Source organism: Setaria viridis, chromosome 9, assembly GCF_005286985.2.
Source record: "Setaria viridis chromosome 9, Setaria_viridis_v4.0, whole genome shotgun sequence".
Classification (NCBI taxonomy): Eukaryota; Viridiplantae; Streptophyta; class Magnoliopsida; order Poales; family Poaceae; genus Setaria; species Setaria viridis.
The window spans coordinates 516,140-540,782 of NC_048271.2; the positions used below are offsets into that span (position 1 = coordinate 516,140).

Consider the following 24,643-nt stretch of genomic DNA (forward strand, 5'->3'; position numbering starts at 1 on the left):
TCCCATGGGGAACCCTAGGTCTATGGACCGTCACTCTCATGCCCTCAGATCCGGAAACGGAGGATCAGAACCCCAACTCCGACGAGCCCCTGTCCGTGGGCATGGCAGTGCCGCCTGACGAACAACATCGTCCCCTTCCCATGCCTCTCTAACTCTCTCTCCCCCTCTCCGTTATTTCCTTCCCAGGCCAAACCCATTAGTCAAACCCATAGACAAAGTACTGCCCGAGTGAGCCCAAAAGCACCAACAGGCCATTAACGTGCAATTAGGCCCATTAAACCCAACAGGTTTATGTTAATCCATTTTTCGAATTAATTAAATAGCCAAACTTATAACTATAATATCTCAATCGTCTCAACTCCAATTCACATGATTCTTTTTCCTAAATTCTTCTAAAAACATATATTATCTATCCCTCCTATCCTCATCTCCTTTTTTGCTCATTTTATTTTGTGTTTGTTTGTCTTTTGTGCCGTTGTTGCCATAGCTGATGGAGTGATCGAGAAGGAGAACCAGTTTGGAGGCCAGTACTGTGAGTCGGAGTACGAAGGGCAGGACCGCGAGCCGGAATCAGAAGCCCCGTACCACGAGCCGGAGTTGCCTGAAGGTTTTGAAGACGGCAAGTCCAACCTACCTATTCCGTTTTGATCATATTTATCCCAGTTTTCAAACACAACCCGTAGAAGTCTTTTTATAAACTGCATCCAGCTATATATATATATATATATATATATATATACTCAGAGTATTTTACTACTTGATCTAGTTAAAACGCAGTTGGATAGCCACTCTCAGGAACACACACGACCACGAGTAGACGCAAGAGGATTTTGTGCTGCGATGAAGCTGCAGCTTTTCTGTTGTTGTATTCTCTTTTTTATTGACTGATTACAACTGAAAGGAAAACGAGCGCACGAGCGCCTCTCTCGCCGTGACAATGCCACGTCCATCCTCATGACGCACGACGCGAGAGCGTATCCCGTAGCCCAAAGACTCTGTGAGCTAGTCTCGCCACGACTGAACTAACATGCAAGGCCATCACACAACTCGTGGGCTCATGCATGTAACAGACACGACACAAAATAAAGCAACTAAGACACGTACAAGATTTGGCTAACATTGGATCCATAAGCGGTCTTGGTACTCATGATCTCTGCCACTCGAACCTGGTCGGCACAAGCACGAGGGGGACCTTCTTGTTGACGGTGAGCCCTCCTGCTTCTGCCATGCTCACATCCTCAGCCGTCATACCATCCGGGAGCTCCCACTCGAAGCAGTGGAGCAGGTTGGCCAGCGTGAACTCTACTGTAGTCATCCCCATGGCCAACCCAGGGCACATCCTACGTCCGGCGCCAAATGGCAGAAGCTCGAAATGCGCCCCATTGAAGGTGACACCATTCCCCTCAAACCTTTCCGGGTCAAACTCCTTGGGGTTGCTCCAAATTGCAGGGTCTCTGCCAATTGCCCACACGTTTACAAAGATCCTTGTCTTGGCAGGTACATCGTATCCGCAGATCTTGATGTGCCGCATGGTCTCCCTCGGAACTAGAAGCGGTACCGCCGGGTGTAGCCGTAGCGTCTCCTTTACCACCATCTTAAGATACTTGAGTTTGGGCAAGTCGTCCGGCTCTACCCTCTCTTTGTTGCCGACCGCTGCTCTTATCTCGTCTTGTGCCTTCTTAAGAACCTCCGGGTTTCGAATCAGCTCGGCCATTGCCCAGACCACCGTGACCGAGCTCGTGTCAACTCCACCGATGAACGCATCCTGAAAGATTGTATGCATAACGGTTATAAATAAAATAATATATAGCTCCGTAAATCCTGTTTTCTACTGTAAATTTTATATGTTGATGACGTTGCGTACCGATAACATTCCCTTGATGTGGTCTCTAGTGAACCAACTGAAAGTGCCCTCGTGCTCCTTGGTGAGGCCAATAAGGACGTCGATGAAGCTAGGTCCATTGTCCGGTGTGGGGCGGGACGGGTGGAGGTGGCTGTCGATAATCTTGTCGAAGAAAGCGTCGAGCTCCCAAAATACCTTCTCACGGCGGGAGACGAGGCCAGTGAGATGGTCCACAAGGCGACCCAAGACGTTGGGAAAGTAGTCCTCGGCGGAGAAGCTGCTCTTTACAGCCATGGCCTCATCGAACAGATCGTGGAAGTGCTTCTTGTGTGCAAACTGCTCTGAACCGTATATGCTCCCAAGTGCCACCGTGCCGACAATGCCGTCCATGAGCGTGAAGATGTGATCCTCCAGGTACACTGGTCTCCGTCCACCGCTGGTTAAGCGGCCGATGAGTTTGTCCACCTCGGCTTCCCTGGCTGGCCAGGTGGCCTGGACGCGGCGCGCGCTGAGGAGCTCGACAACGATGAGCTTGCGCAAATCGCGCCAGCAGTCGCTGTAGGGCGTGAACGCCACGTCCTTGTAGCCGTACGTCAACCGCCGCGCCCCCGGCGTGTCCGGCCGGCTGCAGCACGCGGCGTCGTGCGTCTTCAGCACCTCCCTCGCCGCCTCCGCCGACGACACCACCACTGTCGGCGCGCTGCCCAGCCGGAGCAGCATCACCGGCCCGTGACGCCGTGCCAGCTCGCCGAGGCTCCGGTGCGGCAGCGCGCCCATGATCTGGTGCAGGTTGCCCAGGACAGGCAGCCTCATTGGACCGGGCGGCAGGTGGAGGCGGCCCCCTTTGGTGGAGAAGTCTCTTGTTGTTGCAAGAGCGAGCGTGAGGAGAACTAGAAGAAAGAGGGTGGTGGCAGGGAGCTGCCATTGCCATTGTTGATGCAAGAAGAAGTCTGCTAGGGCAGTCAAAGACATGGCGGCCACTGTTGATCTCTTAGGTTGAAGGGGCTGCAGGTTTCCTCCTCTCCAAACTAGAGTTAACTATGTGGTACATGTGCACGGCTTAGTTATGGGAGCGTAATATAAATAGGGCGAACCAAACCTTGCTGCAAGCTTTGGCGTTTTCTTGCTACAAATGAAATGACCTCCATCCTCCGTCGGTCCTAGCTACCATGTTAGCTGAAGTAGATAGCATGCATGAGCTCATAGCTACAACTTGGAATATCAATCCAGCTACACATACTTGATATAGATCGATATGATGACTAGCATCGTGCTGGAAGATCTAATACAAGCACTAATTATGATGCCTGTCAAAACAAAACCAGGCAACCAAAAAGTTCTCAAGTCAAACAAAGAAACTGAAGTCCATATAATGTAATCCGTTTATTAGCATTGGGATGCTCTAATCAGCTCTTTGACGTCACAGTTAACTCAAATGAATTCCCACTCAACTGCTCCTAAGTATTACGAATATATATATATGACGAACACTGACTTAGCTACCTTGACATCGCGATAGATCTAGCGCTCCCAATGCCAACTGCTCCCTGTATACTTTGAGCCAATCACATTGCATACCAAGCGAGTTGATTAAGTTCCTTGTGGTGGAATGTGCTCAGCTGGCCTGTTCGAGCCTCCGGAGATTAATACCCTACGTCCTGTATTTTGGTGGTTTGTATTGCTTGAGAATTGAGATGCTCTCGGGAGGCGCCCTTGGCTGCCTTATATAGGCTGATGACCTAGCGTTACAAGTCGATTTGAATGTAATCTAGCTGGTTGTTACATGGAAAGCAATCTGAGTCAGATCACAACAAATATCCCGCAATATCTGGGCTGATTTGAATCGTCCAGCCTCATTGACTTGTGCTCCAAGTATCTTCTTGTCCTTGGGCCGCATGTTTTGCTTGGGTGGGCCCACTTGTCAGGACCGGCTAGTATCCTGTTCGGTGGGGACCCATGCGGTACCCATGTACCTCATATTATATTAGGGTTTGTGCATATCTACGTTCATAAAGATAACTGTGCATGCATGTATATATGAACGTCTAGCAAAAACACACATATTGATCACCAAATTAAATCAGTGGCCCATATCATATCATGAATGCTTATCATGACCGACTTGGCAATGATGTCAGAGATGCATAAGGTGATGCAAGCCTTGTGTTTAATTTTGGCTATTTCTGTTAATTTTGCAAGTTTGTGCATGTGAGAATATGAATATGGCATATGGCATTCTTTGGCATTGGTCCTTGCATTATTTGGATGGTGCGGGGATTAAGAATTGCGCACATACATCAACAAGTAATTGTTATTTGGAAGTATCTAAGGTGGTGTTTGGATCACTAGTTCATGAGCTAAACTTTAGCTCCTAAAATTTAGCCCCTAAAATTTAGTTTTGCTGGGGTGTTTGGATCCATGGGCTAAATTTTAGTCCTCATCAAACAATGACTGATTTGCCCCTCTTAATGACTCCCTCCTCCTCCTTTCCCTCCTTTCTCTCCTCTCCCCTCTCTCTCCATCAACTCGCTAGGGACCTCAAGCGGCGGTACGCCAGGGACCCGATGCCGCCGTGCGTGCGCTCCCGCCCCACGTTCCTCACTTCTTCCGGGACGCGACCCCGCCTCCATGCGGAGAAGAATAGAAGATGCATCGTGCGTGCAAGCAAAATCTCATCATCCTAGCGGACGCCGAGGATCCGGGGTTCGGCCGGAGCAGACCTGGCCGGCGCGGCCAGGAGCGCCGCCGTCCTCACGGCACACGCCGACGAGCAGCGGCACCTGCTCCGGACCTACGAGATCACGGCGCGCAAGCTGGAGGCCGAGCTTCGGGCGCGGGACGCCGAGGCCGGCCGCGCCTGCGCCGCGCTCACCGATGAGGTCCGCGCCGCGCGAGGTAGAGGTGGCGGGGACGGTGGCGGCGGCCGGCGAGGCGAGGCGAGGCGGAGACAACGGCGGCGGTGGGCGAACTCCCCGTCCTCCCTCCTGCCGGCGGCCACGGCCCCCAGATCTGGCGGCCGGCGGCATCGAGGCCGGCGGCGGTGGGGCCGGCGAGGCGGCGGTGGCGACGGGCGAAGGAGGCGGGGCCGGGCGGAGGCGGCGGGCCGGCCTGAGGAGGCGGGCATGGGAGGCGGAGGAGAGGGAGGGGTGCGGGAGGGGGGACCAAGCGAAGAGGAGAGAGGAAGGGGGGCAGGGGGTGGAAATTGGGGGGAGTAACACTTTTAGCCCCTTTTAGGGTCTCTTTGAGGGCTAAAATTTAGCTCCCAAAGTTTTGCTATTTGTCACTTTTAGGCTAATCCCAGTGTAAGATTTCATTGCACTATTTCCAAGGATGCCACATCATCCCATGAGGTGTATTCTCATGAATGAAACAGGGAGTCCCAGTGCACAGTTTCATTTCATGATTTCATAGGATGCCCATGACATTTAATTGTGAGGCATGTGATTGGATATGGTTAGATGAAATGAAACTCTATAGCTCCCAATGCAAGTTTCAATAGGTTTCATAGTCTTGGAAACAGTGTATACACAGTTTCATCCTGATGAAACTCCTTCCTTCTCTCACTTTATAACTACCATACCATGTCATCACATATGCTGATGTGTCACCGTATTTAATGTGCATGAAACCTCTATGAAACTCCCACTGGGATTAGCCTTAGCCTACCTGTTTGGATCCCAAGAACTAAATTTTGGGCTAAAAGTGCAGAGCTAAAATTTCCGAACGGGCTCTAAGTATCTATCTGCATGTGGGCGCGTGAATCGAACAGCCAAAGGCGAGCGCTGATTGTGATTGATTCTAAAATTAAATTGATTCCAACGCCTGCCGGCTACTTGTTTATTCAACCTTCTCTTGTTGCTAGATTACGAGAATCTTGCACTGTTTGATAAGCAACGACGAGAGGAGATTTATATAGTAGAAGACTTTGACTGAGCAGCCAGCTGGTCAAGATTATCAAACGCAAGCAACCTACCCCTTCCGGTGTAAAACGCAAGCCGCCTCTAGTTTCGTATCTTTTACTATGCATCGCAAAATTTATGAATCTAAAAGATCAAAATGACCAATTAGCTGATGTATGTATTTGAACATGCACTTAGCTCACACTCCAAACCGTGCTAAATTAAATCACCTAGCTAGCCTAGCGGTGCTGGTATCCAGAGCGGAGACGGCAAGGCCGCAAGGAGGTGATGAAGGCGCAAAACATCGACTGCTGCAGCCGCCAAATTAAAACAATGGTCCTTCCGATGCATGACGAGCACTTGGTGATGCATTCGGTGACGCACACCTTGTGACGCATTCTTTGTCGCTGGTCCTTGCATTAATTATTTGGACGGCGCGGATTAAAAATACATCAGCAATTATTGTTACTTGCATTATTTGGACGGCGCGAATTAAAAATTAAAAATTGATTCCAACGCCTGCCTGCTGCTTCGTCATTCAATCAGTCTCAATCACGCACGTCGCGGAGACAGTGCCAACTACTTTTTTTAAATATTTTCTCTTAGCGGTCGTCAATATTCTTAACAGAACATGCTTTAATTCGTGATAGCCTCGGATCTTCTATCATGCCTAAACGTTAGGACGCGAGACAAAGCTCTCCGTAGCATGTGGGTATTTTAGATGCCAAATTTAGCTGGATATGTTATATTTTGGAATGGCATGTGTGGGTAATTTAGAAAAAGATCGGGGTTACTTTATGTTATTTTTTATAATGGCAGAACTGTGTATTTAAATATAAATTTAGTGGGCTATTTTAGACTATTTTTCTAATAGGAGTGATGCATAATTGTTTTATAAAATGTAATAGATCCATCCAGTGGCTATAGTGATTAATTTCTAGGATTTATCTTTTTTTTAAAGCGTCTCATGCGTTGAGGCTAAAAAGAATATCTAATTAGTAATTGTCTTTAGACAATGGAATTTTTATTCCAACCTCTGCATACGTTATGCACCTAACCATTTATTATAACAGTATCACCTTCCAGCTGTTTGAGAACGAGATTTCAAAAGGCAATACCAACAAAAAAAATGATGACGCCAATTAAAAGGTAAGCCTATCAGATGATAATCATCCGTGCTCGGCGAAAACATCCATAGCCACAGTCTCCAACATACGACATGCCCTCTTTAAACTCGACGTGTCGTTCTCCTTTTTAAGGATGGTCCATAACTGTGTCCAATAAGTGACCCTAAAAATAATCAACAATTAAGAATATAATCTTTTATTATCAAAAACTGCATCGTTGCGGCACAACCAAATAGACTAAAAAAAATGCACGTCTTGCCACACAAACTTGAGGTCGTATTTTCCAGTTTATTTGTTGGAGCCAAACCTCGAAAAAATCAGCTTCATTAGTTGGCCGTTGTAAACCAAATACAATTTGAATAACTCTCCAAGCAAATCGTGCAACATGACAGCAAAAAAAATAAATGATGTATGGTTTCCTTATTGTTACAGAAACAACAAACCTAACAAATACCTTGAATTTGAGGGGTACATTTACCTCTCCGGTTCCGCTTTAAGAGGTTGTCTTTTATTAAAATGACCCCCTTTAGCACAAACCTAGCAAATACCTTGATTTTGAGGGGTACATTCAGTTTCCATATAGATTTATTTAGAGGAAAAGCAATTTGATTTACCAGATGTTTGTACATTGACTACACTGTAAAATTTCCTTGTTTCGTAAGGCTCCATTTAACGAAATCACATTGGTCATCTAATTGCACAAATGAAACTTTTGCAACTAACTCATCTAATTAGTAACAGTAAGATACTTGATATATGAATAAAGTATTCAAAATCATCTTGCATTTTTAAAAAAGAGCGAATAGCCCACATCGTGACCCACTCACGATAGTCTCATTCACACATTCAGTAATTGTATCAAGCACCAAGCACTCACCTGCAAGGTACAAATTCTTTTTAAGTACAATACATCCACCATAAATGAAGTTGCATCAGTTTCACTTTGGTCCAATAAGTATGAAGTTGCATATATGTAGATTCAATTTGATACATGATACATGTCATCACCTACACAATTGCTTTGTGTTTTTCCCTTTGGAGACACAAAACACAATCTACTAGTCTTTTAGAATAAAAATCACATTCAGTTGACACAAGCTAATGGCCTTTCACTATACTAAGCACCATTACGAGGTTAAAAAAAAAGGTGAGGTCCAGTTTTCAATCTAGGAATTTTAGCAAAGAGGTCTAGGATTTCGCCGGGAGGGGAACCTTTTGAAGTTTTGATTGGACATGACATAAGTGCGGGTTTTTGTGCAACATGCCAATTTCTTTTGTATTAACCACGTCTGCAGAATAAGCACTATATGCACACATCGAACAACTTAGTGTATTGTGGGAACAACATTAGCAATTTTTTAAACTAAAATGAAAGAAATGATGCGCTTTGTATATGATTGATGCACTTTACTTTTTCTTTCAAGAGCACGCAATGCATGCATATTCATTTAGAAGAAAAGAGTTGACACAACGCGAGCCAAACCGGACACTCTAAATAAATGAACTTTTAGGCAAAACAATGCGCGACCTACGCAACGGATAGATATATAAAGCGAGAAGCACTAGGTCACATTAATTCCACACCTAGGAACAATGGCCACCCACTGCTCCCCTCCGAGCTCCTCGCCGGCCTGCCGCAGCAATGGCTGCTCGGCCTCTTGCTTCTGTTAGAAAACTAGGCATATTTCAATACATTTTAATTCCAAAATTAAACACATAAATGATTATCATGAATATGTTGAGTGACTCGGTGACAGCATGATATGTGCAAGTGTTCAAGTTTAATCTCCTAATAAACAAGAACAAACAGAACCAAAAAGAGATTCGGGATGTACCCTAGGGCGGGGCCAGTGCCGGAGGCACTGGATGCACCGTTACCATCTGGATCAGTCATACTAATCGTGGGATGACCTCAGTCGATGTAGTCGTACAAAGTTGATGCAGTATGGTGTGCGCCGTGCAGTCCCTCGAACAACCTTCTTGAAGTAGTTGGAGGTAGCTGAACAGAGAGCAAACAGTCGCGTCAAACGCTCCCCAAAAACCTTATCGCATGCCTATCCCGAATAAGATTTTTAGCAGCAGACGAGGTTCCGGAGGCTCTGCTCTCACTAGTACTATGCACGTAGCACTAGCGATGGGAATACAAGGTTGAAGCAAAAAACAGTGAGGGAGAAAGAGAGTGCTGGTGTTTTTCCCTTCTGAGAGCCAGAGGAGGTGCCTCTCTTATATAGGCTCCAAGAGGTGAGGTTCATCGAACCTGAACATCATAATGCGATGGAAGTTACTAGTAATTGATGGGAATAATGATCATCAAGAACTATTAACTCTCAGTATTTTATTGGCTGTATTAATTGAGTGAATCAATTCTCGTAAATAGCAATAATCACCTCTCTTCAACTTCCCATTCAAAATTGACCAATTAGTAACTCGTAGTATTTATCATGGACCTTTTAATTCTTATTTGATTAATTGAAATAAATGGGCCTAACCCAATTAATCTAACAATCCCCACCAAAAATTTTAAGGTACACAAAAATACTCTCAGTTCCATTGTAATCTTTGATATACCAGTATTTCTGTGGAGACTGTTAAGTTCAACATCCACCTAGAACTAAGGTTACACTTATTTACAACTAAATAATGGACTATGCCTTGAATTGTCAGTCTTGTGTGAACAAGCTTGGCCAGAGCCCTTTACTGATACTAGGTTGCGAAAGCATCCTCGTGGTTTGGAGCTTATAAGTCATACTCCAGGCCTTTCATGGGTTTCTAGAGATGGTCCAATCTCATAGACTACGACAGTAGTCAAACCCATATAGGTGTATTCCTCAAAAGATGTTATGTAGGAAAATATCTTTGCTTCAAAGTAAACAACACCCTTGTTTCTAATAAGCCACTTGGAACACATTAAGGTATAACCCAACCTGCAATAAAGAATTAGAAGAGATATGCATCTTCACTAGAATGAGCCTTTTACCAAGGATCTCTTCTCTTAGTCAGACTATAGATTATTTCACCACTCTACTTCACGGGATCTCCGATCACATAGAGCAAATTACCACCATAGAAAGACTCACGTGGGTCTCAAGCCCAATTCCATCGATGCATTGTCAATCATGTTTCGTGAAAGACCCTTTATGAATTGATCTACCAGATTCTTAGATGTATGGACATTGTCCAATGCTATTACTTCGGAGTTTCTCAGTTTTCTAATAGATTTCAACCGCCTTTTCACATGCCTAGTTGACTTCATGTTATCCTTAGAACTGTTTATCTTGATTATCACTATCTAGTTATCAGAGTTCATAGAAATAGCTGGTATCGGTTTTTCAACTACCGGTAAATCCATAAGGAGTTCACGAAGCCACTCAACTTCAACAGTGGCGGTATCTAACACTATGAGTTCTGCTTCCATTGTTGACCTTATTAAAATGATCTGCTTGTAAGACTTCCATGAAACAATGCCACCTCCAAGTGAGAACACATATCCACTTGTGGCGTAAACCTCATCAGCATTAGATATCTAGTTTGCATCACTATAACTCTCTAGTACCCTCGGGTAGCCAGTGTAGTGTATGCCATAGCTCATAGTCCCTTTTAGATAGCGCAATATTCTCTCAAGAGCATACCGGTGATCATCTCTCGGATTTGAAACAAACCGGCTGAGTTTGCTCATAGCAAATGAGATGTCAGGCCTTGTTGCACTAGTCAAATATAAAAGAGAGCCAATAATTTGATAATATCTCAATTGATCTCATGCTATTCTCTGATTTTTCCTTAATAGCACACTCGGATCATAAGGAGTTGGAGCAGATGTGCAATCACTATATCCAAAGAGATTCAACATCTTTTCCACATAGTGGGATTGCACAAGAGTAACCCCACCATTTCCTTCTCTTAGTAGCTTTATGTTAAGAATAATATCAGCTTCTTCATATCTTTCATTTCAAAGTTACTAGACAAAAAGTCTTTCACTTCCTTGATCACATTGACATTATTTCCAAAGGTTAGTATATCATCCACATATAAGCACAAGATCACACCTTCTCCCCCACCATACCGATAATAAACACATTTATCAGCTTCATTCACAATAAAGCCAACTGATGTCAAAGTTTTATCGAACTTTTCATGCCACTGCTGAGGCACTTGCTTTAGGCCATACAAAGATTTCAACAACTAACACACCTTACCCTCTTGACCATTTGTTACAAAACCATCAGGCTGATCCATATAGTTCTCTTCCTCAAACTCTCCATTCAAGAAAGCTATCTTAACGTCCATCTAATGAATGAGAAGATCGTGTGAGGCAGCCAAGGAAAGTAACACTCGTATGGTCATTAAATGGGCAACTGGTGAATAAGTGTCAAAATAATCTTTGCCTTCTTTATGTGTATAACCCTTGGCCACAAGCCTTGCCTTGTACTTCTCAATAGTACCATCAGGCCTAAGCTTTTTCTTGAACACCCATTTACATCCTACAGATTTGCACCCGAAAGGACGATCAACAACCTCCCAAGCTCCATTAGACATAATGGAATCCATCTCACTCAGTACCGCTTCCTTCCAATAGTCAGCGTCAGGAGAGGAATGCCTCTTCTATGGTCTTTGGAGTGTCATCCACAAGGTACACAATGAAATCATCACAAAAAAAACTTTGCAGTCTTTTATCTCTTGCTCCTCCTAGGAGCTTCATCGCTGTCCTCCTCTGGATTTCCCACATGGGCTTCAGCATCAACGTGTATTACCAGTTCATGTGTTTCAGGCAATAAAATAGATTTATGACTAGAAGTGATGGGTGTATTTTTCATAGGAAACTCATTCTCAAAAAATGTAGCATCTCTGGACTCCATAATTGTACCAATGTGCATGTCAGGTACTCCGGATTTTATTATTAAAAATCTATACTCAATGCTGTGAAAAGCATAGCCTAGAAAGATGCAATCAACTATTTTTGGTTCGAGTTTGCGTTTCTTAGCAACTGGTATGTTAACCTTTGCTAAACAACCCCAAGTACGCAAATATGAGAGTATCAACCTTTTATTCTCCCATTCCTCGAATGGTGTCTTCTCTTTTTTTTTCATAGGAACTCTGTTAATATAGCCTCACCCCACCATTCCCAAGAAAGTTTTGTTGTTTCTAACATGGCGTTAACCATCTCAGTTAGAATGCGGTTCTTCCTTTTAGCCACTCCATTTGAGTTAGGAGAATAGGGTGGTGTTCTCTCATGGACAATACCATGTTCCTCACAAAACAAATTAAACTCATTTGAGAAGTACTCTCCACCTCGATCCGATCTAACATGTTTTAAATAATGCAACGCTTCATATTTTGATTTTAACAGGTACACATAGCAAAATCTAGTACAATCATCTATTAATATCATGAAATATCTTTTGCCACCTTTGGTAAATACACCATTCATTTCGCACAAATCAAAATGAATTAATTCTAATGGTGCCAAGTTCCTCACCGCAGCAGCCTTGTGAGGCTTGCGAGACTGCTTTGATTGCATACATTCATGGCATTTATAATCTTTGACCAAGTTAAATTTTGGAATTAAATTCATACCAGCTAAGTATGTCATACAACCAAAGTTTACATGATATAAGCGTGAATGCCAAACATTTGTCTCATTATCATAGCTCACATGGTTCATAGAATTAAAACAAGCATCGGATAAAGACAAGCGGAACAAGCCTCCGCTATCGTACCCTTTACTAACAAACGTTCCATACATACAGTATACATTTATTGGACTCAAACACAAGTTTATAGCATCTCGACACAGAAACGAACCACTAATTAAATTATTCCTTATTGAGGGGACATGCTGCACGTTCTTCAGCCGCATGATCTTTCCTGAAGTAAGCTTCAGATCGACCATACCAACACCACGAACAGCTGCACGCGCTCCATTCCCTATTAGCAAGGATGAAGTTCTCCCATCCTGATAAGAAGAAAACAAGGAAATATCAGCACACACATGAATATTGGCACCAATATCAATCCACCAATCAGGTGTATGACAAATTGAAAGAACTGTAGGTAATAAATTACCATACCCCGATGTTCCTCCATCAACCTCAATCATGTTGGCAGATTTCTTCTTAGGCTTCCACTTGCTCTCTGGGCAATCCGTAGCATAAAGCTTGGGGTTGCCACAAGTGTAGCAGTTTTCTTTTTCCACATTCTTCTTCTTCTTCTTCTTAAAAGGAGTAGTGTTCTTTTGTTTGAGCTCTTGCTTGAAATTCTTCTTGTGGGAATTCTGAGGTTTCGGCACTAGAAATTCCCTCAACAATTTTCTTGCCACGGACATCCTTAACTCTTGCCTTCTCTTCAACATCTAGAGACCCAATGAGGTCGGCAATGCCAAACTCTTGTCTCTTATGCTTTAGAGAAGTAGCAAAATCTGTCAAGTCTGTGGCATCTGTCCAAGACGACCAAGAATGGGGCGCGTCGTCTGTTGCTGGGCCCCGCTCAGGTGCCTGTCCTGGGCCACCTGCACCTTCTGGGCCCGCTGCCACACTGGAACCTCCAGGACTTTGCCCGGCGGCACGGCCCCGTGATGCTGCTGCGGCTGGGCACGGTGGCGACGGTGGTGGTGTCCAGCGCGGCGGCGGCGCGGGAGGTGATGAAGGAGCACGACATCGACTGCTGCAGCCGGCCTGTGTCGCCAGGCCCAAGCGCATCTCCTACGGCCTCAACGACGTCATCTTCGCGCCCTACGGCGAGCAATGGTGAGAGATACGCAAGCTCTTCATCGTCGAGCTCCTCAGCATGCGCCGCGTCCAGGCCGCGTCGTACGCGCGCGAGCAGCAGGTGGACAGGATGATCGCCCGCCTGAGCCGCGCGGCGCCGGCGACGGCGGTGGCGCTGAATGAGCACGTCTTCGCGGTTGCAGATGGCATCGTCGGCTCAGTGGCGTTCGGGAACATCTACGGCACGAAGCGGTTCGCCCACAGGGAGCGGTTCCAGCACGTGATGGACGTGGCCACAGACATGATGGCCAGCTTCTCCGCCGAGGACTTCTTCCCCAACGCCACCGGCCGCCTCGTCGACCGCGTCACGGGCCTCGTCGCCCGACGCGAGCGCATTTTCAGGGAGCTCGACGCCTTCTTCGAGAAGGTCATCGACCAGCACATGGACCCCGCGCGCGTCGTCCACGAGAACGGCGGTGACGTCGTCGACGTCCTCATCAGCCTGTGGAAGGAGCACCACCCGGGACCACGTCATGGGCCTCATCATGGACACGTTCATCGGCGGCATCGACACGAGCTTGGTGGCGCTGCTGTGGGCGATGTCGGAGTTGATGCGGAAGCCGCGGGTGCTGAGGAAGGTGCAGGACGAGGTGAGGGCCGTCGTGGGCGGCAAGGCACGCGTGGACCCCGACGACGTGCCCAAGCTCCCGCACCTGAAGATGGTGGTGAAGAAGACGCTGCGGCTGCACCCGCCGGCGACGATGCTGCTGCCGCGGGAGACGATGCGGGACGTCAGAATCGACGGGTACGACGTGCCGGCGAGGACGCGCGTGTTCGTGAACGCGTGGACGATCGGCAGGGACCCGGCGAGTTGGGCGGATGCCGAGGAGTTCCACCCAGACAGGTTCGAGGGGAGCGACGTGGACTACAACGACGCGCACTTCGAGCTGGTGCCGTTCGGGGCGGGGCGGCGGATCTGCCCGGGTCTCGCCATGGGCGAGACCAACGTGACTTTCATGCTGGCTAACTTGCTCTACTGCTTCGACTGGGCGCTGCCGGAGGGGATGGCGGCCGGCGGAGGACGTGAGCATGGAGGAGGCCGGCGGGCTGACGTTCCACCAGAAGATGCCGCTGGTGCTGGTGCCCACAAGGTACCACCACCGCACGGCCGGCGACGATGGAATAAAAGATAAGCGTGCGCGACGTAGGTGCCTCATGGCTGTAAAAGGAGTTTGAGTTGTGTCAAATAAATGGAGTTGACAAACTGCATGGCATAAAGATTGAAGATGCAATACCTTCTTGTGAGTAGAGGGCTTGTAGAAATAGAGGTGATGGCTCTAGTTGGTGTAGATGATTCATATTCTAGCAACCTCCTTGACATACTGCATAGATGTAGAAGCATGCAAAATTGACATACTGCAGTTTTAAAAAGTAAGATAATGGGTGAAAAGATTGCAGTACCTTCTTGTCATAGGGCTTGGTGTAGAAACTGAGGTGATGGCTCTAGATGGTGTGGCCCTGTAAATGGTTTATATGTGAGATATGTGCAATTTAAGTGAAATTTCATAAAGTTTGAGTTGAAATCTTACAATGGGTCAGCTACTGCTTGTGGTGGTTTGGCAGCACTAGATGGCACTACTGTGACATTTTTCTTGCCTCTCTTTCTCTTGGGTTTTTGGAGGGGCAGGTGGTGGTGCATCAGACTCATAAACATATTCATTGCATGTTTCTTTCATATGTCCAAGCTGCATGCACCTTCTGCATCTTGTGGTTCTCTTTCCAGAGAACCCTTCTGCAGCTAACTTGTACCTTCTCTCCCTTGGTCGACCTGGTGCCCTTCTCAGAAGTGGAGGCCACAACTTGAACCCACGATTAACTTGAGGCCATTGTTTACTATCTGTCATTGGCTTCATGGACTTTTCATAGGCTTTCTTGAACTTTGCCACAGAATAGTAGTCATGAACATAGTCTTCAATATTACCTCGAATTGAGGTTATAATACACAAGGCATGTGTACATGACAGACCGGTATCTTGCCAGTGCCTACAGGTACACTTCCTCTCCTGAACATCAACGGTACGTGAAATGAACCGGATTTCCGTGAGGAGAATCTGAATCCCTGTATCCTCGTGATAGTCCCTGAATCAATAGCTATCACATACAGAACTCATTTCAGCATAAATATCACATCCATACCACGATAACAGCACAAATTTATTTATCACATTACATAATATGATAGTACAATCTAGTACATGCCCCTTGGGCTAAACGACATCACTAAAACCAATGCAGCAGTAGCTAGCTTCCGGAAGCGCCTCCATCTTCACAATCATCACCACAGGCATCCTTGAGCGTAGCACTCAACCCTCAGTCGTACCAACCGTTGAAGTTGTTGTCGAAGTCGGACTCGTAACTTGCAAACTCACAAACTGTCCCAAGGATTGAGACAGGTTCACGTCACCATCCGTATGCAAGCTTTAAGTGGCCTAATACTAAGGGTCAAAAAGTAGTCAAGGAATGGGCTCGGGTTTCCTAAGCAGCAGCAAGCATAAAGTCATAAAAACTCCAGAGTTCTAGTCGGATAAGAAGTCATCTGTACGGGGCTATAAATAGCCACCCTTGTAGATCTGTAATCAACAATCAACTCAATACAACAAACTACTTTTTCCTCGTACTTACTTTCAAGCAGGCGACTTCGCCAATACTTTTTCTTCTTTTTCACGAGTTCGTACAGATTGGCGGGGCTGCATCAACTTGACCTCCGGCTGATCTTGTAAGTTCCGTTTATCGAGTAATTTCTAAGCTTTAACTTCGGGCGCATCGCTGTCGTTTCGTTTAGATTTATTCACCAGTTATCGATATCCACTAGAATTCTAGGTTTTTACCTGTTGTTCTAGTTTTATCACCAGTTATCCAGCTTGGAATTAGAACTTTCGGCTTTCTTATATTTGTTACTTAATTTATAGCTTTCCACATAGCCGATTCAGATCTATTCCTAGTGTTGCACTGTAGCGTTGTTTAGATTACTCTAGCAGTTTTCTTTACAAACGCTGCCTAGTAATCGGTTGCATTATAGCCGATTTCCTTCATTACCGCAAATCGGCCGATTCGCTGATAAGCTTTCTCAAGATCGGAACCTTAGCCGATCGCAACCTCTGGGAACTGATACGTTTATTTCCTTGCCAATCAACAGGTCAGATTGGCTGGCACGCCGCGCGAACCGCACCAGGGCGATCACCCGAACAGGAGCGAAGCAGATTCTCCCGGGTCGTGTGTCCGACGCTGGGAATTCGATCAGTGATTTCTAGCGCCAACACATAGCCTACTTCGAAACTATAGATTTCAAACTATGTAACTCTTGGCCTTATGTATCTTACTAAAATGGATTATTTACACCTTGTACAATGCGCACACAAAGTTTCGTAACATTTGAAGTTCAAATACTATTTTATTTAGATGGTTGTAAATTGAATTGGGTACCCTTTGTCACGCCAGGCACGATGGCGTGACAAAATCACGTTGTCGCACCACATGCATTGCCGTGACAGGAGCGTTCCACATCATCGGCTCTTGCCAGCGTGGTGGTCTTGTCGCGCCAATGCATGTGGCACGACAACGTGATCATGTCGAGCCACGTGGATTGGCGCGACCAAAAGGGTCACTGGATGGAAATATTTGTTAAGAGGGGTTATTTCTAAAATTATATTGAAAAAAGGGTTAAAATTAAAAAACCTAATAATAGAGCTTATTATCAACTATCCGTTAAGTCAAATCTTGTTTGGCAGTTTGTGTGGCGTTTCACGTACTTCCTCCGTTCCAAATTGTATGTTATTTTAAGTGCATAGTTTTTAGCTATGCACCTAAAGATATAATGTATGTCTAGATACTTGTGAAGTAGTATAACCCTTTTGCAGGTTCTATTCAGAGGAACATATTAGCTTCGATTTTGGGCTCAATTGCAGGGACTGAAGCCGAAGAATACTTGACTGAAGCGTGCCGTACATTGGAGATGACGGCTCTACACTTCTTTAGTTCCCATGGATAGCCTTTTAATTTGCGAATTTGTATTTGAGTTGGAACTTTTGTTAAATTCAACTATTTGGTGTTGGTAGAATTTGGCCATCATTTGTAATATGAGGTTGAAGCCGAAATTTTCTTCCATTATCTAACAAAAATAATGTTTGATCACCCTCTCCCAGGCCAATAATATAATACGCTACTCCCTCCTCCCAATAATTTAATGCTTGGCGAGTTGAGATATATATGCAAGAAATTAATGCATGCGGATAGAATTTCTACAGTAACGTAGAGTGTCTATGTGAGATCGATCGTGAGGTGGAGAGCAGTAGACGATCGACATTATTTGCATCGGAAGTGGCCTATAAGGGTAGTCACAAGGGTCAGTATCTACTCTACAACATTTCCACGTTAGTTTTTGTCTTCCAACGTCTCTCTGCTCTGGCACCAAATATCTATCCCACGGTTAAGTGAATGAAATGAATCAAGAGAATGTCGATCATGTAATGGACCATCTAAAAAATGAGTGGAGAGAGTATGACTAGCTAGCTAATAATAGAGCTTATTATCAACTATCCGTCAAGTCAAATCTTGTTTAGCAGTTTGTGTGGTGTTTCACGTACTCCCTCCATTTCAAATTGTTTGGCAGCTCGAGACAATCGAAGTGGGCCTCAAACTTGCAGATTTCCGTGCAGTAAGTATTCATGGTTTCCTTAGTGCAGTTCCAACTCTTGTTGACCTACTCCATGACGACCTTGGAGTCGCCGTACGCAAGGATGCGCTTGATCCTGAGGGAAACGGCAATGCAGAGGCCGTGGATGAGAGCCTCGTACTTGGCATCGTTGTTGGTGGCCTTGTAGTGGATTTGAAGAACGTACTTGAATTGCTCGCCTTTTGAGGATATGAAGAGCTCATCAACTACTCCCTTCTAAGTCAAATCTTGCTGGGTAGTTTGAGTGGTATTTTGGTATGCTCCATCCATGTAAGAGCATAGCTATGTTTATGTTTGTCCTAAATCATACACATTTATTTTTGATCAATAATAGCTCTAAAAATTATTTATTTTAAATATAAAAATTGCATATTATGATAGTATGTGTACGATTGTCCTGAATCAAGCAGGCTATGCATTTTTGTTTTGTTTTTAGATGGTCCCTGCAATTGATTACCACAAACTTTTCGAGATCCCACATCATATATATATATATATATATATATATATATATATATATATATATATCACAAATGATCGGATTTATTTAGATATTACAAGTGTCTTGGATGTCAGAGATCAAATGACGATGAACGCCGGTGAGCTCCCAGGAACACACACGAACATGAGTAGACGCAAGAGGATTTTGTGCTACGATGGAGCTGCAGCTTTTCTGTTGTTGTATTCTCTATTTTATTGACCGACTACAAGTGAAAGGAAAATAAGCCCACGAGCGCTTCTCTCGCCGTGACAATGCCACGTCCATCCTCACGACGCACGACGCGAGAGCGTATCCCGTAGCCCAAAGACTCGGTGAGCTAGTCTCGCCACGACCTGAACTAACATGCAAGGCCATCACACAACTCGTGGGCTCATGCATGTAACAGACACGACACAAAATAAAGCAACTAAGACAAGTACAAGATTTGGCTAACATTGGATCCATAAGCGGTCTTGGTAATATAAGCTGGTCATGACTCATGATCTCTGCCACTCGTACCTGGTCGGCACAAGCACGAGGGGGACCTTCTTGTTGACGGTGAGCCCTCCTGCCTCTTCCATGCTCACATCCTTCGTCGTCATACCATCTGGGAGCTCCCACTCGAAGCAGTGGAGCAGGTTGGCCAGCGTGAACTCTACTATCGTCACCCCCATGGCCACTCCAGGGCACATCCTACGTCCGGCGCCGAATGGCAGAAGCTCAAAATGTGCCCCATTGAAGTCGACACCATTCCCCTCAAACCTATCTGGGTCAAATTCCTCGGGGTTACTCCAGCTTGCAGGGTCCCTGCCAATTGCCCAAACATTTACAAAGATCCTTGTCTTGGCAGGCACATCGTATCCGCAGATCTTGATGTGCCGCATGGTCTCCCTCGGAGCTAGAAGCGGTACCACCGGGTGTAGTCGTAGCGTCTCCTTTACCACCATCTTAAGATACTTAAGTTTGGGCAAGTCGTCCGGCTCTACCCTCTCTTTGTTGCCCACCGCTGCTCTGATCTCGTTTTGCGCCTTCTTAAGCACCTGCGGGTTTCGAATCAGCTCGGCCATTGCCCAGACCACCGTGACTGAGTTCGTGTCAACTCCACCAATGAACGTATCCTGAAAGATTGTATGTATGCATAACGGTTATAAATGAAATAATATATATAGCTCCGTAAATCCTCTTTTGTACTGTAAATTTTATGAGCTCTTTTATGGTACACAATGCTACTGTACTTAGTAGTATATAGTATATATAAGATCTAAATATTCATAATCAATTATGGATGATTTAGTAATTATTACATGTGAAAAGTGATATTTCACACGGAATGAACTTTTAAACTTTATGCTAGTGTCAAAAATAAAATTTTAGTGATGTCATTTGTGTTCTTTTACCATGATACTCTTATACTACCTATACTACTCATGTATACTACTCATACTATATGTGAAGGTTTCGATAGTATACAATTAATCTTGACTGTCGGATGTTTATATACTACTCCTTTTTGAACACTAGTATAGCCTAGTGTTGTGTACCGTAAAAGAGCTTAAATTTTATATGTTGATGACGTTGCGTACCGATAACATTCCCTTGATGTGGTCTGTAGTGAACCAACTGAAAGTGCCCTCGTGCTCCTTGGTGAGGCCAATAAGGACGTCGATGAAGTCGGGCCCGTTGTCCGGTATGGGGCGGGACGGGTGGAGGTGGCTGTCGATAATCTTGTCGAAGAAAGCGTCGACCTCCCAAAATACCTTCTCACGGCGGGAGACGAGGCCGGTGAGATGGTCCACAAGGCGACCCAAGACGTTGGGGAAGTAGTCCTCGGCGGAGAAGCTGCTCTTTACAGCCATGGCCTCATCGAACAGATCATGGAAGTGCTTCTTGTGTGCAAACTGCTCTGAACCGTATATGCTCCCAAGTGCTACCGTGCCGACAATGCCGTCCATGAGCGTGAAGATGTGATCCTCCAGGTACACTGGTCTCCGTCCTCCGCTGGTTAAGCGGCTGATGAGTTTGTCCACCTCGGCTTCCCTGGCTGGCCAGGTGGCCTGGACGCGGCGCGCGTTGAGGAGCTTGACGACGATGAGCTTGCGCATCTCGCGCCAGCAGTCGCTGTAGGGCGCGAACGCCACGTCCTTGTAGCCGTACGACAAACGCCGCGCCCCTGGCGTGTCCGGCCGGCTGCAGCACGCGGCGTCGTGCGTCTTCAGCACCTCCCTCGCCGCCTCCGCCGACGACACCACCACTGTCGGCGCGCTGCCCAGCCGGAGCAGCATCACCGGCCCGTGACGCCGCGCCAGCTCGCCGAGGCTCCGGTGCGGCAGCGCACCCATGATCTGGTGCAGGTTGCCCAGGACAGGCAACCTCATTGGACCGGGCGGCAGGTGGAGGCGGCCCCCTTTGGTGGAGAAGTCTCTTGTTGTTGCAAGAGCGAGCGTGAGGAGAACTAGAAGAAAGAGGGTGGTGGCAGGGAGCTGCCATTGCCATTGTTGATGCAAGAAGAAGTCTGCTAGGGCAGTCAAAGACATGGCGGCCACTGTTGATCTCTTAGGTTGAAGGGGCTGCAGGTTTCCTCCTCTCCAAACTAGAGTTAACTATGTGGTACATGTGCACGGCTTAGTTATGGGAGTGTAATATAAATAGGGCGAACCAAACCTTTTGCTACAAATGAAATGACCTCCATCCTCCGTCGGTCCTTATTGTATTAGCTGAAGTAGATAGCATGCATGAGCTCATAGCTACAACTTGAATATCAATCGAGCTAGATGCATGAACTCACCTTGTCTAGCTTAACGCTACACATACTTGATCTAGATCGATATGATGACTAGCATCGTGCTGGAAGATCTAATACAAGCACTAATTATGAAGTTCTCAAGTCAAACAAAGAAACTGAAGTCCATATAAATATATGATCTAATATAATCCGTTTATTAGCATTGGGATGCTAATCAGCTCTTTGACATCACAGTTAACTCAAATGAATTCCCACTCAACTTGTTCATTAAACAATTCTCCTAAGTATTACGAATATATACATATGACGAACCTTGACATCGCGATAGATCTAGCGCTCCCAATGCCAACTGCTCCCTGCTCCCAATGTCATTAAGTTCAGGTGATTGCACGTACCCGTCAACAGCTCAAGGCGCCCGGAGAAGTTCATAGGATTATGTCGATTTTAGTAGCCTGACAGTCCACTGGGGTTTACCCAAGGGGTTGATTTGTAGGTAGGGAGGATTGCGAGACTAAGAACTTGAAGGTGATCATGAGAACGAGGGTTTAGACAGGTTCGAGCCTCCGGAGATTAATACCCTACGTAACGTCCTGTATTTTGGTGGTTTGTATTGCTTGAGAATTGAGATGCTCTCGGGAGGCGCCCTTGGCCGCCTTATATAGGCTAACGACCTAGCGTTACAAGTCGGTTTGAATCTAATCTAGCTGGTTGTTACATGGAAAGCAATCTGAGTTAGATTACAACAAATATCCCGCAATATCTGGGCTGATTTGAATCGCCTAGCCTCCTTGACTTGTGCTCCAAGTATCTTCTTATCCTTGGGTCGCATGTTCTGGTCGGGTGCTTGTCAGGGCCGGCCAGTATCCTGGTCGGTAGGGTCCCCATATCCCTCAAACCCTCGAGCGATGTGTAGGCAAACAGGAACCTGAGGACATCACAGCAAAGCTTGGAATGTAGTTGGCTGAAACTGTGATGGCGTCATAGTGACGGAGAGGCTGCGCAGTGCTTAAAAAAAAGAAAATTTGAGTGAACGCAGAGCCGTATGTGCAGAGCGAAGTCGAGCGCCGAGTTGATGGATGTCGGGCATCTAGTAGGTCGAAGCGAAGGACATGGAGGGCCTCACAAGACGCACTCCATATGTAGTAGCCCCCGAGCATTGAAGCGATTAGTATAATCTATTCAATGATCAAAAGGAAGAAAAAATTGATCCTAGAAGCAGGTCATAGTGCCCGAGCACAAGGATAGGCGAAACCACGGAGGCACACCGACCAGAAATAGGCACCCAGCCCCCGAGTATGAGGACTGACGAAGCAAGGAGGCGCGCTGACCAGAAATTGGCGCCCAGCCCCCCAGTACGGGGACTGGTGGAGCCACGCGACTAGAAATAGGTGCCCAGCTCTTGAGTACGAGGACTAGCGGAGCCACGGAGGCGTGCCGACCAGAAATAGGTGCCCAGCCCCTGAGTACGAGGACTGGTGGAGCCACGGAGGCACACTAACCAGAAATAGGCGCCCAGCCTCCGAGTACGAGGATTGGTGAAGCCACGGAGGCACACCGATTAGAAATAGGGGCCCAGCCCCCGAGCATGAGTGCGAGGACTGGCGGAGCCACGGAGGCACTCTGACCTGAAATAGGCACTCAGCCCCTGAGCGTGAGTGCGAGGACTGGCGGAGCCACCGAGGCATGCCGTAAAAAAACATAACAGGAAACCTGTGGATTCCGTCCAGCACGGGCACCGTAATAACGGAAAACCCGCAGATTCCATTGCTAGGGTTATGCCGTCACGTCCTTCAAAAGCCCAAGGGGCACGGTTCCATTTTCATTTCCATTAGCCACACTTGTGTCGCCACCACCGCAGTCCATGGAGCACACTGCTGCCACATTTGTGAACCATAGGCTGCACCGCCGCGCTTTCCATTATGCTCATGCGCACTTCTCCGCCGCTACCCGACCCACTGCACCACCGTATGCGCATCAAGAGCCTCGCAGTTATTAGATCCAAATCCCAGGGAGTAGAAACCAAGGATATGGCCCAAGCATGGGCACCAGATCCATCCTCAATCTGGGTAAAGTTGGTGATGATGCAGGAGTGCATCCAGGGGCTCGTCGACTGGGGTCTTTTGGAACCCAAGGTGCTGCTCGAGTGGAAGGCGACCGCCGGGCAAGAGTTCCCCAGTAAGTACAAGACGGAGATGGTGATCTTCGCGTCCTTCTTGAGCGCGGATTCGGGATCTCGACAGGCGATTTCTTCCGGGGTCTTCTCAACTATTAAGAGATTCAATTGGTACATCTCAATCCCAACTCGGTTTTTGATATCACCATCTTCATTCATCTGTGCAAGGCGTACTTGGGTACCCCCCCCATTTCAATCAGTGGAAGTATCTGTATTAGTTGAAATCTGTGTCGACCAAGGGGAAGCCACTAGTGATTAGGGGATGTGGGTTTTTGCTGCGGCCGAAGAGAGTGTAGGAGTACTTTGACCTTCAGTTTAAGGAATCCAACAAGGACTGGCATAAGGAATGGTTTACGATCACCAATCAGAACCCCGAGCTCCCGCCGTGTACTGGATACGCCCCAGTTACAATGCCCGAGTGGTCGAACCAGCCGACCTCGGAGGAGATGGTGCAGGTGAAGCAGCTACTGGAGAAAATTGCTGACCTAAAGGTGCGTGGGCTCACAGCCGAGGCTGTAAGTATCAATTTCTGCTGGAGATTAACATAGCCGATCAAGAACAGGGTCCATCCGGCGTATGAATACACATGACCACTAGATCTGAACTGAGAGGTGCAGCGAAAGGTGACCAAAGAAGAGGTCACCGCCTGTGTATGCAAGTTCTTTGGTGGCATCATCAAGAACAAGAGCCGCCCCAAGGCGTTTTCCCTCAAGAGGCTGGCTGACCTGGTATGATCTTAACTGTATCGATTTGGCGTTCTTGTTTTGCTTTTGTGGTGTATCTGACTATTCTTGTTGATTGACCAGAATGGTGAATTTGAGTTCTTTTGCCTGGCGCCACTTCTTGGAAGGGCCGAGCAACAACGACCCAAGGTCCGCCCGACCACCGAGTTCGACCAGCCGCTTGCCGCTCTTGATTGGAAGTCGGACTCCTCTATCGGGTCA

At 46.5% G+C, this 24,643-nt stretch overlaps 2 protein-coding genes and 1 pseudogene across 2 annotated transcripts; 1 reads left to right on the forward strand and 2 right to left on the reverse strand.

Moving 5' to 3' along the window:
* Positions 1-536: 536 nt before the first annotated feature.
* Positions 537-3,075, reverse strand: LOC117840283 (4-hydroxyphenylacetaldehyde oxime monooxygenase). The gene is made up of 2 exons (XM_034720767.2): positions 1,865-3,075; positions 537-1,765 (listed from the first exon to the last, which is right to left on the reverse strand). Exons 1-2 carry the CDS (start codon positions 2,813-2,815, stop codon positions 1,145-1,147), a joined length of 1,572 nt encoding a protein of 523 aa, XP_034576658.1. The 5' UTR covers positions 2,816-3,075; the 3' UTR covers positions 537-1,144.
* Positions 3,076-4,407: 1,332 nt separating this feature from the next.
* Positions 4,408-14,806, forward strand: LOC117838699 (4-hydroxyphenylacetaldehyde oxime monooxygenase-like; annotated as a pseudogene).
* Positions 14,807-18,973: 4,167 nt separating this feature from the next.
* Positions 18,974-21,080, reverse strand: LOC117837675 (4-hydroxyphenylacetaldehyde oxime monooxygenase). The gene is made up of 2 exons (XM_034717407.2): positions 20,367-21,080; positions 18,974-19,901 (listed from the first exon to the last, which is right to left on the reverse strand). The coding sequence occupies exons 1-2, from the start codon at positions 21,063-21,065 to the stop codon at positions 19,281-19,283; spliced, it is 1,320 nt and encodes a 439-aa protein (XP_034573298.2). The 5' UTR covers positions 21,066-21,080; the 3' UTR covers positions 18,974-19,280.
* Positions 21,081-24,643: the final 3,563 nt, after the last annotated feature.

Coding starts and splice junctions, on each gene's coding strand:
- LOC117840283 (XM_034720767.2), bottom strand. CDS start 2,815: ATGTCTTTGACTGCCCTAGCAGACTTCTTCTTGCATCAACAATGGCAA. Junction 1,766..1,864: donor ACATCAAGGGAATGTTATCG/GTACGCAACGTC, acceptor ACAATCTTTCAG/GATGCGTTCATCGGTGGAGT.
- LOC117837675 (XM_034717407.2), bottom strand. CDS start 21,065: ATGCTGCTCCGGCTGGGCAGCGCGCCGACAGTGGTGGTGTCGTCGGCG. Junction 19,902..20,366: donor ACATCAAGGGAATGTTATCG/GTACGCAACGTC, acceptor ACAATCTTTCAG/GATACGTTCATTGGTGGAGT.